At 45.4% G+C, this 15,751-nt stretch overlaps 1 protein-coding gene across 1 annotated transcript; it reads right to left on the bottom strand.

The window, feature by feature from the left end:
• Positions 1-12,253: 12,253 nt before the first annotated feature.
• LOC135764849 (membrane-spanning 4-domains subfamily A member 4A-like) lies at positions 12,254-14,724 on the bottom strand. Its single transcript, XM_065275530.2, has 7 exons — positions 14,352-14,724; positions 14,068-14,210; positions 13,880-13,978; positions 13,549-13,602; positions 13,284-13,433; positions 12,781-12,903; positions 12,254-12,685 (listed from the first exon to the last, which is right to left on the bottom strand). Exons 1-7 carry the CDS (start codon positions 14,356-14,358, stop codon positions 12,647-12,649), a joined length of 615 nt encoding a protein of 204 aa, XP_065131602.1. The 5' UTR covers positions 14,359-14,724; the 3' UTR covers positions 12,254-12,646.
• Positions 14,725-15,751: the final 1,027 nt, after the last annotated feature.

Genomic DNA, 15,751 nt, shown 5'->3' with positions numbered 1-15,751 from the left:
TGCTATGGGAGACTGTATAGAACCACGCCGTGAAAACAGTGAAGAGCAGCCCCAGTGGAGTTGCACTGCAACGCTTAACAGTAGCACATAGCACAGTCTTAGCTCAGTCGGCGTAAGCCATCATGAAAAAGATTGGATGCCAGAGGCACTAGGGACCCAATCAGAAATTCGTCCCGACCCAGGAAAGATTACATACAGACACAGCAAGCATATAGGTCTTATAGCTGCACTACACAGGGCAGCAGATAAACACAATTCAACAAATGACCAAAGTAAGCATACTTGCATTCAGCATCTGCTGGCATAGCTAGTGTGAAAGAAACAAGGATGAAGCGAATACAGTTCCATTCCTCAACAGTAGCAGTAACACAGGCAACATGCGGTACATAATGTGCTAGGTGTCCGCTTCACTCCCTTAATTCTGAAATCCAGATGGTGCATTGTGCAAAACACCACAGGAGCTGCGTCGAAACCCTCTAGGTAGACAGCCTGCATCGCAGCCAACTACCCATTGGTAGAACACTACCTTTATATATTAAAACCCCGCAAACAGACTGTACAGCAGGTTGGAGTGCCCTTACAGAACCGCAGCTGATTCTGTCAGTTCGGGGACCTGATTAACTGATCCTCTCCCCAAGCCGTGCTTACCAGCAGCAGAATCCAATTGGGGCACACAAACTGCTGGCGCTTGGCCAAGCATAGCATGTCCCCTACGGGACTGCAACACGTAGAAACACAAACGTACTCTCTCCTTGTTGTGCACAGATCCAGTAAGCCTGAACCAAACTCAGATTGCCCTCACCCACATGACCGTGCCACATCTGACACATCAGACACACAACTAGTGCGCGCTCCTGAGAGAGAGACGGGCTCGCATCAAGCCCAAGTCAGAACCACAACCAAGCACACAACGTATAGCTGGCGTGCAGACCATACTCCTATGCCCACACACACAAGTAAATTACTCTAAGATAAAGAGTGCGCCTGCGGCAATATCTAGGAGTATGATGCACAGCTGCCCACTCTTAGATGGGATAGCGGCACAGCCTGTGAACATGTGCGGGTCCAAACAAACACCATCAATAAGCACCACCATATGTGCACTAAACCATGCACGTAGGGTTCCCAATAAGAGCGTCACCCTAGGCAGAGATAGTAGCAGCTGTACAAGCCGCTCTATCCCACTTGACAGGCATGTACTTCAATGCACAGTCACAATTGCTGGACTCGGTACTGAAAATGTGATGTGACTGCGCTAACTTGGGTGGTCTGACGTCAACTAAAAGTGGAATCCCGTAAAAGAGCAATAGAATTCAGAAATGCCCATACGGCAAGGTAAAAAGGAGGGTAAACACTGACGAATGATTGGCTTGTTGGCCCCATAAGAACATGTCTAGCAATGGCTCGCCACACGCATGCGGGTGCCCATTACAGGCTGTCCACTGTGGAAGAACCCTAATGGGCACTGCCAAACATACAGGGAAGCTAAGAACCGATGGCAGACTGCAAATTGCGCAGAGCGAGGCATGTATGTGCCTGGAGCTGTTGCTGGGCCACAGAGGGTTATGTGTTGGGCACAACCAGCCAAACCTGCCACAGCACACCATTTGGGAAGGCAGGATGCAGGATACCAAAGTGGAAAGGTTTGATTCCACGCACATAGGAACATGTTAGCAACGGCTTACCGCGCACATGCAGGGTGCCAGTTGCATACTGTGTTTGAGAAACTATGCTGCTATGTAGCGCAGGAGTGTGGGCAGAGCGTCACCGTAGTGCGGGAACGCCATGAACTCCTGAGCTGTACTGCACAGTGTGCAATGCAGACGTGCATAAACAATGTAGCATAGCGATCCACTAGAAACACTGAGCCAGGGTCTGCAGTCGCTCGCTGCTTAGACGGAACTGGAAACAGAAGCGGAAAGAGAGACATCTCTTCATACACCGAAACACATAGTAACGGCCAGTTACATACTGTGAAAAACCAAGTCTGGGTCTGCAGCAGCTCGCCGCTCGGATTGAACATCCTCGACTGTACAGTGATGCTGTGACCCTTCAAATTGTACTGCACAGTGCACAACGTGGCCGTGCGTGACAAAGTGGACGTGCGTGTAGTTCATGCAACATGTATTGCTCTATGAAATGATCACCGAACGGGCCCCGACAATTCCCCCTGGCTGTTTCGAGCTATGTTGGGCTCTGATGTGTTGTGTCCGATGGCCGCTGACACACAGCGGACCGTTGTAGACTCAAACAACATATATTCAGTTCACTACGTGTATGTGGGGAACCAATATGTATAATATATATACGATATATAAAACACGGCCTCGCAAGTTACATACATAGAGAAAAGGGCAAGGTAGGTTGCGTACATATGTGTCTAGGTACACAGTATAGTAAAACCATGGTAACCACAAAATAATCATGGCTTTGACAACCATGGTTTCAAACACCCTAGTTAAACCATGGCTACTACAGTAAATTATGGCTTGTTGATAGTAATCAATACACCATAAAACCATAGTTACACTTTCACCACAATAAAACCATGGTTAATTCGTAAGGGTAGGGTCTGCAGCCATACGTTGTTTGGACGGGGTAGGACGCATCACTCGGACCAAAAGGAGAGACATTTCCTTTAAATAGAAACACTTGTAACAGCTCGCCATGTGTACGCAGGGTGCCAGTTACAAAAGATCGCTACACTGGGCAAGGGATCACGCTCAATATAATTTGCCCTTTTCTCTCCGCAGCGTGTATGTAACTTGTATGTATGCATGTTGCATGAACTACAGACAATGAGGGCAATGTTCACTCTCTGTTCTTAGCTGATAGCCAAGTTGCAACAGCAAACACCTGCAACGTATTACATCACGTTTGACGGCACACGCAAGTAACGTAACCCGAACGTGTGCAAGGGAAGCATGTGCTAAGCAAAGCCCCGAAAAACTGTCCTTAAACACCTCGGGGGAAGCGTATAGGGGGGAGCGCCTCGCACGAGGAGCGAAGCAATATATCCATGTAAATGTCAGCCAGAACGACTGTCCGTTACGCGTGCGATACTCTACGGCAACGCTTCAGTATCATGAAGTGAAGAGAAAGAATGTGAGGATATGCCTTAAAGACAGTCGTTATATAGGGGCAAAAGCCACGCCTCTTTACATCGTCATGGCAGGCATAGGCCAGTACCGAAGGGCAACTTTCTGATCTCTCTGATAAAGCCAACAAGTTACAGAAGTCAGTCAGATATGAGCAGTGAGTGGTTTTGATGCGAAGTTCGTCACAACATGTATGTAGCTTGTCATGTGTGTATTTCATCATTTCAAAATATGTGTTCTGTGCTTTGAGAGATCGTGTGTGCATCACGTGTCATGCCAAAATAATTGCCTGCTGCCTTGAACTTGAACTTGAAAGGAGACACTCGCGTGTGCCAGATACTCGTTCAATCTCATGCGTAATCAGAGTTTACTGTTAAGGGAGTGTTTTGCATGTATTTAGGGAACGTGAGCGTCTTTTTTATCATAAACGGTTTTGACGCGTCTCCAGCAGCCACTTATTTTAACAAAACACGTGATGCACACAGGATCTCTCCACACGCATATTTTGGAAAAGGGAACCACACACGTGACAATCTGAACACTTAAGGTGTGTTCGAGATCATCTGGAGCTGCGCAGACCGATCGGCGAGGTTTGCCGCTTGCAGTCAAGGGAGGAACTGAAGACGGAGCCGTCAAGCCGGACACCTGCTGCTTGCCGTAGTGACGTGTGCGCCATGTTTCCTTGTTTGTAATCGCAAATGAAGTGAATTAGATGCTAAATTTGATAAAAACAAACCTTTTAATAAAAAGTTGCAACCAGAAACATTTTATATCGAATATTTTAATTGCTGCTTATACTGTATACCTGAAAATAACGAGAAACAAGTCTATATTATTAAAATACCAATTATTATTAGTGGAACTAAAGGTTGGATTAAACTTGAAACGCACATGATCGTTGTCATCAGTGAGGCAGCCAATCACGTAAAGCTGTTACGTCATCACAACTCCGTGCAGCCGCTCTGGAGAAGCTGCACCGGCTGAGCTGGCCGGCTACTCTCGAAACGCTCTCGCGGTACTTAAAAACCACATGATACAGTCACGTGCCTGCAGCGCCAGCTAAAGTCGGACAAAATTACTAACCGGAATGCACTGCTTCAAGTCAGCCACCGATCGGTCTGCGCAGTGCCGCATGACGTCGAACACACCTTTATTATAGTTTTTAAGTACCGCGAGAGCTTTTCGAGAGTAGCCGGCTAGCTCACTGATGACAACGATCACGTGTGTTTCAAGTTTAATCCAACCTTTAGTTCCACTAATAAACATTATAAATTCATGTTTTAAAACAGAAAAAACACTTTATTATGCTTAAGTATGTTATATTGTGTCGTGTAATAAAATAAAAATGAAAATAACAAACTCTATTGGTATTTTAATAATATAGGCTTGTTTCCCGTTATTTTCGGGTATTTTTAGTTTTACTTAATCAAATTTTGTATATTTAAAATGGTAATTTCATGAAGGTAGGCCAGTTCTGCCCTACAAATGGAAAAATACTTTAACTCTCTATAGTGAGGTGTAGCAAGTTCAGATATTTTTCCTTTGTAAGGCAGAATAGCACTAAGCTGTATGTTCCCTTTCAGTCGGTCACTACGACGTCACATCGTGACCGACGAATTGGGAACCGCTCCGCGGGTGACCTATCTACTTCGAGAAACTATGAAAACGCCAATGAACTTGGCATGCAGGTATTTGCATAATGCCGGCGCCGCCCCACCAGGTGCGTTTATAAGCCGCAGGTGCACAATACCAAATTAGCTTTTATTGCTTCGAAGCCGGCAGACATCTGCTCTCGAGAAGCTGTTAACTAATCTTCGTAGATCCTGTTCTTAGAGGAAAAAAGATCTCAGCTTGCTGAAGTTGGTTGGGCAAAGACACCTCAGCGGAGGCTCGCAGTGTTTTCTCCACCCTTTCTCTCTCTCTCTCTCTGTCTCTTTAATTTAGGACTTGAGTTCGAGTGAGTGCGTTGCCTCTCCCTGTGTGTTTCACCAGCTCGCACAAAAGAGTGATTTCCCTAAAAGAGCAGCACGTTTGAGCTTTGTGTCTTTTTTAAGACAGCCACTCATTCGTGTCACGGTCGGGGTCGTCTTTTTAAAGATGGATTTCCGTCCGTGCTCTGTTTCTGGATGCGGTGTGTTCATCGCCCCCCGGGATGGCCACGAGAGTTGTCTTTCATGTCTGGGGCTCCAGCACGCAGAGGCAGCGTTGCGTGATAGTTCATGCTCCGTCTGCGAGGGTATGACTATGGCGGATTTGCGGAGACGGGTGTTGTTCCTCCAGCAACGGCCCCCGCCTTCCAAGCCTGGTGCTGCCAAGAGCGCAGTCACCAGGCTTGCGAAGGATGACCTCCGTATAACGGTGCTTGGTCGGTCTGCTGGTTCGTCCAGCAGCTCACAGCGCCCTGATCCGTTGCCAGCTGAGGTCCCAATGGAGACGAGTGCCCGTGTTCTATGGTGTCCTCGCGCTCCGTCGAGCCTCCACCGGACACGATGTCCACCGTAACGTCGGAGGGGGGGTTGTCAGCCTCGGACGTCGATCCAGACCGGCTCCCACCTTCGGGTAGGGTTGCGAGACCTGCGTTCGACCCCGAGATGGCAGCCATGCTCGCTCGGGCGGTAGCGGCGGTCGGCTTGGAGTGGACTGAACCTCCCCCACCCGAACCGTCCCGCCTCGATGATTGGTACTTCGGGGGTGCCAGGGCTTCTCAGTCCTCGCCCCAGTGCCTTTCTTCCCCAAGGGGCATGATGAGCTGACGCGGTCGTGGAAAACCCCGTTTTCCGCCCGGAACCGGCCGTTTCAGCCTTCACCTCTCACCTCTCTCGAGGGTGGAGATGCCAGGGGGTATACTGGTATCCCGTCAGTGGAGCGGCCGGTCTCTATGCAGTTGTGTCCGGCCGGTGTCGCTTCCTCCTGGCGGGACCAGCCTACTCTCCCCTCGCGGGCCTGTAAGCAGTCTTCGGCGCTGTTCGGTGCTGCTTACAAAGCCTGTGGGGAGGCAGCTTCAGCCCTGCATGCCATGGCATTGCTGCAGGTTCACCAGGCTAACGCTCTGAGGGACCAAGGTCACCGCACGGGCCGTCGAGCGTGCAATGTCTACCCTGGTAGTCCAGGAACGCCATCTCTGGCTGTGTCTGGTGGACATGAAGGATGCTGATAAGACCCGGCTCCTGAATGCTCCGGTTTCCCAGACCGGCTTGTTCGGCGAGATGGTCGAGGAGTTTGCGCAGCAATTCTTCGCAGCCAAGAAGCAGACTGAGGCCATAGCTCAAATCATGCCACGTCGGCGCCTCAGCCTGCTCCTCGCCAAGGGCGTCCTGCGGCGGTCGCCTCCGTTCCTCCTCGGGGCTCTTCTAAGAAACGAGGAACCGGTCGTCAGCAGCCCGCCCCGCCCGCTCAGCCCGCTTCAAAGGGTGGAAAAAGGAAGTCGAAGCGGCCCTGAGACGGGCGACCTAGAGATGGAGGGGATCGCTCTTCGGGAGATGGTGAAGGCACCACTCCCCCCACCGGAGGAGGGCCGGTTGGGGAATCCTTTGTTTAATTTTTCTGTTCCGCCGACTTTTCAGTCGGCACCCACACAATCACAGAAAGAGCGAATTCCACTTCCATCTCTAGGTCTTCAGATGAGCGCCGGAGACACGAGCGGGCTCATAACCCCCCATCGTTCTCTGACTCATCAGAGGAGTACGAGAGCAATGCACGGGCTCATAACCCCATCGTGCTCTCCAACTTCTCAGGGGAGAGGAGACAATCACGGGCTCATAACCCATCGTCTTCCTCCCCCTTCGCCAGAGGGTTCATCGAGTGGCGTGAGGTGTCTTCAGCAGAACCTCCCTTACTCACCCACCCAGCAGCGGACTCAGGTGAGTGTTATCATACACAACACTGCTGTCGGTGCGGCCAATACGCACACACCGGCGATCACCTCTGTTGCGCCCGCCGTGGGTACACCGATCGTGCCTTTAGTCCCTCTCGCACGGTGTCTGGGGGCGTGGGAACAGCTTCCCAGCCCGTCGCGTTGGCTTTTACGCACGATTCGTCTCGGCTATGCGATTCAATTTGCCCGGCGTCCCCCCAAATTCTCAGGCGTTCGTTTCACTGCGGTGAGAGCTGCCGATGCGCACGTCCTCCGTGCGGAGATTGCTGTCCTATTGGCGAAGGACGCGATGGAGCCGGTCCCTCCAGCCGAGATGAGGTTGGGGTTTTACAGCCCTTACTTTATTGTACCCAAGAAAACCGGCGGCTTGCGACCGATCCTGGACCTGCGTTCGCTGAACCGTGCACTTCACAGAATGCCGTTCAAGATGCTGATGCCCAAGCTCATATTTCCATGCATTCGTCCAAACGATTGGTTCGCATCTATCGACCTGAAGGACGCGTACTTCCACGTATCGATTCTCCCCCGGCACAGGCCGTTTCTCCGCTTTGCGTTCGAGGGGCGAGCATACCAGTACAAAGTCCTCCCATTCGGGCTCTCTCTGTCGCCCCGTGTATTCACCAAAGTAGTGGAGGGGGCTTTAAAACCCCTGAGAGAGAAAGGTGTGCGCATTCTCGCCTATTTAGACAATTGGCTCATAATAGCTCAAACACGTCAGCCGCTGTGCGATCACAGAGATTTAACTCTAGAACACCTCGCTCGTTTGGGTCTTCGGGTCAACTGGGAAAAGAGCAAGCTTTGCCCCGTGCAGAGAATCTCTTTTCTCGGGATGGAACTGGACTCGGTCGATTTGACAGCTCGTTTAACAGAAGCGCGTGTACAGTCGATTCTGACTTGCCTGGATACATTCAAGAGCAAGAGCGCGGTCCTGCTGAAACAATTTCAGAAGCTCCTGGGGCATATGGCAACAGCTGCAGCTGTGACATCACTCGGGCTGCTGCATATGCGACCGCTTCAGCATTGGCTTCACGACCGAGTCCCGAGGAGAGCGTGGCTGCGCGGCACTCACCGTGTTGTCATAACACCTGCGTGTTGTCGCACTTTCACTCCGTGGTCAGACCGTGCGTTTCTCCAAGCCGGTGTGCCTCTGAGACAGGTCTCCAGGCATGCAATAGTATGCACAGATGCTTCGGACACGGGGTGGGGGGCCACATACGATGGGCTTGCGGCTTCGGGGGTCTGGACGGCCCCCCAGCTGCATTGGCACATAAATTGCCGAGAAATGTGGGCTGTATATCTTGCGCTCGTCCGTTTCAGCAACGAGTTACGGGGCAAAGATGTATTAGTTCGCACAGACAGTACTGCGACCGTTGCGTACATCAATCGTCAAGGTGGTTTACGCTCGCGTCACCTGTCGCATCTTGCCAGTCACCTCCTCACTTGGAGTCAGAAGAATTTGAGGTCTCTTCGTGCTATTTACATTCCGGGCACGCTCAATGTAGAGGCGGATGCGCTCTCTCGGGCTGCGCACCCCGGCGAATGGCGACTCCACCCCATTGCGGTTCAGCAGATTTGGAGACATTTCGGCAAAGCGCAGATAGATCTGTTTGCTTCCCCAGAGACGGCCCATTGTCGCCTATTCTATTCACTAGCCGACGACTCGCTTGGCGTAGATGCATTGGCACACAGCTGGCAGCGAAACATGCGCAAATACGCGTTCCCTCCGGTGAGCCTCATTGGGCAAACCCTATGCAAGATCCGGGAGGACGAGGAGAGCGTGCTGTTGGTGGCACCGTATTGGACAACCAGGAGTTGGTTTCCAGAACTCTCTTTCCTCGCGACAGCCCCTCCTTGGAAGATTCCCCTGAGGAAGGACCTTCTTTCTCAACAAGGGGGCACATTATGGCACCCGCGCCCCGACCTGTGGAACCTCCATGTGTGGTCTCTGGATGGGGCACGGAGGATTTGAGTGATTTACCGCAAGAGGTATCTAACACTATTGCTGCAGGGCGAGCGCCATCTACGAGGCAGGCTTACGCGCTTAAATGGAACCTGTTTGTCGACTGGTGTTGTTGTTGTGCTTTTGTATCTCCAGCGTCGTTTAGAGAATAGGCTGTCACCATCCACTATTAAGGTCGATATCGCTGCGATATCAGCTCACCATTCACCCGTAAACGGTAGGACAGTGGGTCAGCACGACCTGGTCATTAGATTTCTCAGAGGCGCTCGAAGACTGAATCCTTCGCGTCCTCCCTCTATTCCTCCTTGGGACCTGTCCTTGTTGCTGAAATCACTCCAGGAAGCCCCATTTGAGCCTCTGCATAGTGTGAGTGTTAAATGTCTTACTATGAAGACTTTAACACTCCTTGCTTTGGCTTCTGTTAAAAGGATAGGAGATATTCATGCATTTTCGATCAATGATTCGTGCCTTCAGTTCGGGCCAGCTGCATCCAGCGTAACACTGAGACCCCGGCCCGGCTTCGTGCCCAAAGTTCCCACCACTCCTTTCAGAGATCAGGTGGTGAACCTGCAAGCGCTGCCTTCGGAGGAGGCAGACCCAGCAATGGCTTTGTTGTGCCCTGTTCGTGCACTACGTGTGTATATAGACAGGACGCAAAGCTTTAGGACCTCAGACCAGCTCTTTATTTGTTTCGTGGTCAGCAGAAAGGGAAAGCTGTCACCAAGCAGAGGATGTCCCATTGGATTGTGGATACTATAGCCCTTGCATATCAGAAGCAAGACGTGCCTTGTCCATTTAATTTACGTACCCACTCTACACGCAGTGTGGCATCATCTTGGGAGAGGACCTAATACGTTCACAAGATTCTATAGTTTTCATGTCGAGCCGGTATCCTCTCGGGTTCTTTCTGTTAACTAGTTAAGAACACCGAGGGTCGGCTCGTGTGTCGGCTTGGAGCCTCTATTTTGGTGCTGCACATTTGCACCATTATGGAAGGCTGCGAGGCAAAAACGTCACAAAAACAGTTTTTGGCTCTCCTCCACCCTGATAGCCGATGTTGCGGAGCATCCACTGTCAGCCTATCACTGATGTATTTTCTGTAAACCTGTGTAGGCTAGGCGTCCACATTTGTCCCCTACGTGGGGATAATTTGTGTGTATAGTCCGTGGGGTTCAATCCTTAGCAGAGCTTTCTCTGCATCTCTCTGCATACCATGTATTGTTCAGAGACTTCTTATGAGCAACCTGTCGGTTGTTTCATATTTTTATGTCATCCATTCAACCTTCTTAGGGGGTGGCTTCCGCAGTGTTCTAGCTCCGCTCAGTTTAGACGCTTCCCCAGTTAGCTAGTTCACTATCGTGGGTTAGGGAACAGGTAGTGACCGGCCTTCTGCATTTCGCCTTAGGTTCCGGCGCCGGCATTATGCAAATACCTGCATGCCAAGTTCATTGGCGTTTTCATAGTTTCTCAAAGTAGATATGTCACCTGCGGAGCGGTTCCCAATTCGTCGGTCACGACGTGATGTCTCCGTTCCCTTCCTTCAGGGAACGAGGGTTAACCGAGACGTTTTTATGAAAATAAAAAGAGCAAATAAAAGTACAACTGTAAAAAGTATTTTAGATGATCCACCATGTTCATCAGTACTTGAGTAACATCAACTTAAGATTCACAAAACATTAACATTTTCATAAACTGGTAATGTTGGTAGTACATATGCTAAGTGAGTTTTTGCAGGTTTTTAAAGGAGCATTTCACCTGTAGAAACATTAATCTTTATTAAAAAGTGTGTCATATTTGTAGTCGAAAGTAACAAACATTTAGAATTTGGTGCCTATTTGACCGAGAAAAAGGGGTGTTTGTAGTCTCACCCCCTCAACAAATGTAATGCAACTTAAAATCTTTCAAGGTACAATATAAAATCTACTTGGAAGTTAAAGATATTTGATTGAAACCTAAAGATTATATCGTGTTTGTTTTATTTTGAGGTGAAGAGCTGAAGTCGAAGATGAACTTTGACTGTATTCTATTGAGGATCACACATCTATATGAAGGAGAAGACCCAGTCCTATCAAGGCCAACCACTATTAACCTAAAGGTGTTTGGTTATAAAACATTGTTAAATATTATTTAGGTGTTGCAGTTAAAAGTAAATCCATTCATTGATTTGTCTACAGGAAATTATGCAGGGCATAGGGGAGGTGACAGAGGTTCAGGAGCGTTCTCTTACATCTAAAAAAAAATTAAATTCAAATTTAGATAATAATTTATGTGAATTTTCATAAAAATTCGATATTTTTCAGGCAAGAAAATGGTGTAGTTGAAGAATTTCCAGTTTTTTATTTTAATTTTCAAATTTATGCTGGATTTATTAATATTTATTTTTTGACAAATGGATTTTTTTTTTTGCATTTCCCATTCACTTTCAATTGGGGTCATACTGACCCCAAGGGACAGATTAATTAATTTTTTTTACATACCTTTAGAACAACCGAATCAAGCCCAGATTTTTGTGTATGTAAAGATAGATTATTTAGGAAAAGTCACAAAGTTTTATATCTCTGAGATGAAGGGAACCTTTTTTTAACCAATGAAATGTCGTTTGGGGTCATATAGACCTCAAGGACCGTTTGAGGGTTAATATATTATAATGTAAAATGTCAGTAGCTATTATTTAATATCTTTTTCATGTTTGTTTTACAGAAGTAGAATTTTTCAGTGGCCTCACAAACAAATTTAGTGTGACTATTACCCAACAGAGATCTGAACTTTTTCTTGCAAGCAGCCTATTGTTATCTTCTGTGAAGAGTCTTTTCAAACATGCAAAATGTCAATAATTACTATTTAAGATTTTAATCTCATCTTATGTTAAATTGCGTTATTTCTTATTCAATTTTGAAGATAATGTCAAGCATTCATTTGTCATCATACATAAATACACGATTCATATGCTGCAGGAATTTTGCCTTTAGATTGGCAAGGAACATGAAACATAAACAATAATACATACATTCTAATCTACATAAAATGGTAAAAAAATATTAGTTATTTGAGTATTCACACTGTCCATTTATTGGCTGAATATATAATCTGTTAAAGATAATTTTTGAAAGATTTAATAGTTCTCTAAAAAATTTGCTTTAGATATTAAATCATAGTGCGCATTTCTGTTGACATTTCAAAAATGCTCTACACATCAAGACAAACTTTTACATGCTATTTTGGATTAGTGTCTTAAAATGTTTTAAATATGTTATTAGTATATTTGTCTAGCTGTAATAACAATATGATTGTCACACAGTGGAACGGGAAGCAGACAGGAGGTAAGATAAATATAGTTTATTGAATGTACACAGCGGGTGAATGAGAAATGGTGAGTAAACGGTAATAGTTAGCTTTATAATAACAGAGTCTCTCTTTGTGAATGGCAGATAAAGATCGTAGGAGGGGACAATCGGAGGAAGACCACGACATGATGAAGATTACAGGTAAGTCCTTTGTAACACGGGTGAGTCTGAGAGTCAAACATAGACGAGACCAGACAGAGAATGAATGGGAGAGTGCGGGTTATAAAGGGAGTGAGATGATGGTGCACAGGTGAGAGGGTCAATACTCAGGTGAGAGTAAACAAGAGGGAGGAGTGAATGATGAAGATGATGGTGCCAGTGATGGAGTCCTGACAATGATCAGGTCAATACTCTTTGTATATACTTCCTTTCAATCTGAAGCTCTGGGTGGTTTCATAACGATGACAGGCTGAAAGACAACAGAAAAGGTCTACAGTCACAAACTCTGAATCCTATTTTGCATCATTTGATCTTTAGTTTGCTATACGATCCTGCATTGCTTACCTCATGAGACCTGGGCGAGCAGCACTGAATAACCTTGCAGCAATATGCAGCTAGTGTAATAGAGAGGGCAGTCTGAACCGCTTCCGTGAGATTATCTATTAAATCCATTTGACTAAATCCAATCTGTGGAAAAAATCAAACAACATTTTCCAGTGAAAATAGCATTATATATTTTCATATTTAATTAAGAAAGGATGTGTTAATTTTTTTACACATTTTTGTGTTATGCTATTTAACACATCAAATAAAACACAAGTTGTGTTAAAAGTAACACAAAATGTTATAATCCAATAATAACACAGATATGTGTTTATTCTGGGACAACGCATTTAATGATTAAAACTGATTGTGTTGTTTTTCACACATCCATTCTAAGAATGTAAAGGGCACCTCAATGACCTCAGTATAGTTGTTTTAAATTACCTTTCATTTTTTTACTTTTAAACTGTAATTGTTCAGCGAGGGTGGATATGTATCCCTTTAAAAAGTTTAAGCTTGCTTACCAATAAAGATTTACATAATGGTAGTTCATTCTTCTCCAAGGTGTACCAGCAGGCTGTATATGCAGGGTTTGATTGAAGATCAAATGAGATGATGAGAATGAATCCATATGTCAAACACGTGACTATCTGCATTCCAAAACAAGCCTTGAGCTGTTAAAGAAACATACAAATAAATGCATATTTCCCTTTTTCCAGTTAAATTTCAGTATACAAGAATACATTTTGTATAATGTTACTGTACACATGGGAGCTTTTCCAAACTTACTGTTCGTAAGTGGAGATTCTGTGCAGCTATTGCCAGACTACCAGCTATTATGCCCTGTTTAATGAGGAAATAAGGCTGAATTATGAAACATTTTCCAACATTTTCCCAAATGTTGATAATCAGTCAACATGCATAACATGAAATATCGCAAATAATAACTAAACTATCCGAGTAATAACTTTACTGTGCTGTAGTTTATGTTTTGAAATCTTAATCCTACCTTTTACAATTTATAATGTAAAGAACACATTTACTAAACCAGATAAGGCCAATATGTAGCCTAAATATTTCTTTAAACTAATTAGGCTACAACATTACAACAGACACTTACAACACAGGAGCAACCTATTTCGACACTTGTTCCTATCCAGTCTGAAAAATAAGCCATTTTGGAAGTAATGAAGAGGACGGTCAGCATTATCTCTGTAACCTGTTAAAGAAAATAACGGCATGGTGATTCCTCAGCAGTGTTTGATAATATTATAATGTATTCTACAATGATGTCGAATTCATATATACCCCTAAAATCTTGGGCTCTGCTTCTAGGAATTTTTTATTTTGATTGGGGTTCTTCTGGAAAGTAATTTCCAGTAAGTCGCTCGGGCCAGGGTTCCCCTCTGCCGTAGCAGAAGCGTCCGAAGACCCAGCTGTCTCGATTTCGCCTGTTATATAAATAAGATTCGTTTTTCAATCTTGCGAAACGAATATGTTTTGGTATCATCGTTATTTGGATAATAATTCAAATAAATTGCTGGGTAAGAGAAGAAGAAGAGAACAAAAATGTGACAGTGGCAGATACTTACTTAACATTTTCTTCTAGTTTATACTGATCGTAAATATATCCGTTATAATCTCGATTATATAATGGCAAGAAATCCTGAAAAGGTATATGTGCAGTTTTCCTAAAAAAATCACCGTAGCAGAGTCCGCTCGAGAGTCTGTTGTGTAGTTTTGAAAAAGTTTCCGCCCACTTCACATCTGGAGTCTCGAGGCTCATTCAGTCATTCCATGTAGCTCAGTGGTTCTCAAACTGGGTTCGGGGGGCAGTTTTATTACATTTTATAGAATACATTAATTTATCATAAATTCTGTGTAATTACACCTCAGAAAGGCTATCAACATCACTACATTGTATAATTAAAGATTTTTGTTTAATTAGAATTTTAAATGTTATATTGGGGGGGGGGGGGGGTGGCACGAAGGGATGCATAGTACAAAAGGGGTCCGCATTCCGGAAAAGTTTGAGAACCACTGTTGTAGTTGTTTTTGCGCACTTTTCACCGTGGAACATCAGATGTCAACCCGTTGTAATTAATATTAAACAATGTAATATTGATCATTTATGGGCGGGTGGGGTTGAATATTTCTCTTTAAAGTCTCATTAAAGCTAAAATACTTTAACACATTGCATTATACAACATTTCAACAAGATTTAAATATGGATGTAGACCACGTCTAAAATCAAACATTTTATATTCGTTGGAAAGTATATCTCGAAAACCTACAGAGGGCGCCCCAACCAAAAGATCCTGTAGTACAGCCCTAACATAACCGACGGGCGGATGACATCACAGTACCGCGAGAGTAATTCGAAATCACTCCTCCCTATGATTTCTCAAATCGCTCTCACGGTACTTTGATGTCATCCACCTATCGGTTCTTGTTGCGCCGCATAAAGTCGAGCAAGCTTTGTAGCTTAGCATCGGGAAACACACTGGATTGATTATTTATTTACACATCCATTCACACGAAAGCTAATCTTTGCGCCTTGGACATTATTTTCAAAACTCGACAAATATTACAAATTGTAGCCTACTAAGTTCCACACAGCAGATGTTTTAGAAACTATAACTGCAGACCGGAGATGGGAGATCCCAATGGTGCATAGACTTCGAAGCAGGCGGAGCTTTCAAAAAAGGACGCGTTGGGCGGGGTTGAGGCGCTGTCCTGTTTACAAGTTCATAGTGTGAAACCACCCCCCCTTTTTGAGTTTGTATCCATTTGGAGATACCCTTCTTGGGTCCTCAAACATTGACATAACACTTTGTCCCCAAATAATGGATTTTATTGTGAGTTTGAATACAAATAAAATTTTTATTTTATATATTATGAACAAATATTTTGTAATTTAACATTTATAAGTATGTTGTACAATAACATTTCATTGTTTACATATAGCAAAAAACACAGACATTCAAAACTT

This window comes from Paramisgurnus dabryanus, chromosome 2, assembly GCF_030506205.2.
Source record: "Paramisgurnus dabryanus chromosome 2, PD_genome_1.1, whole genome shotgun sequence".
Taxonomy (NCBI): Eukaryota; Metazoa; Chordata; class Actinopteri; order Cypriniformes; family Cobitidae; genus Paramisgurnus; species Paramisgurnus dabryanus.
Note: the sequence above shows the minus strand (reverse complement) of the source record. Positions and strands in the feature narration are given on the sequence as shown.

Excerpts from the sequence above, each read along its gene's own strand:
- LOC135764849 (XM_065275530.2), bottom strand. Across the intron at positions 13,979-14,067 it reads CAGAGCCCAAGATTTTAGGG|GTTACAGAGATAATGCTGAC; the intron begins GTATATATGAAT and ends TTTCTTTAACAG. Across the intron at positions 12,686-12,780 it reads GCTCGCCCAGGTCTCATGAG|CCTGTCATCGTTATGAAACC; the intron begins GTAAGCAATGCA and ends GTTGTCTTTCAG.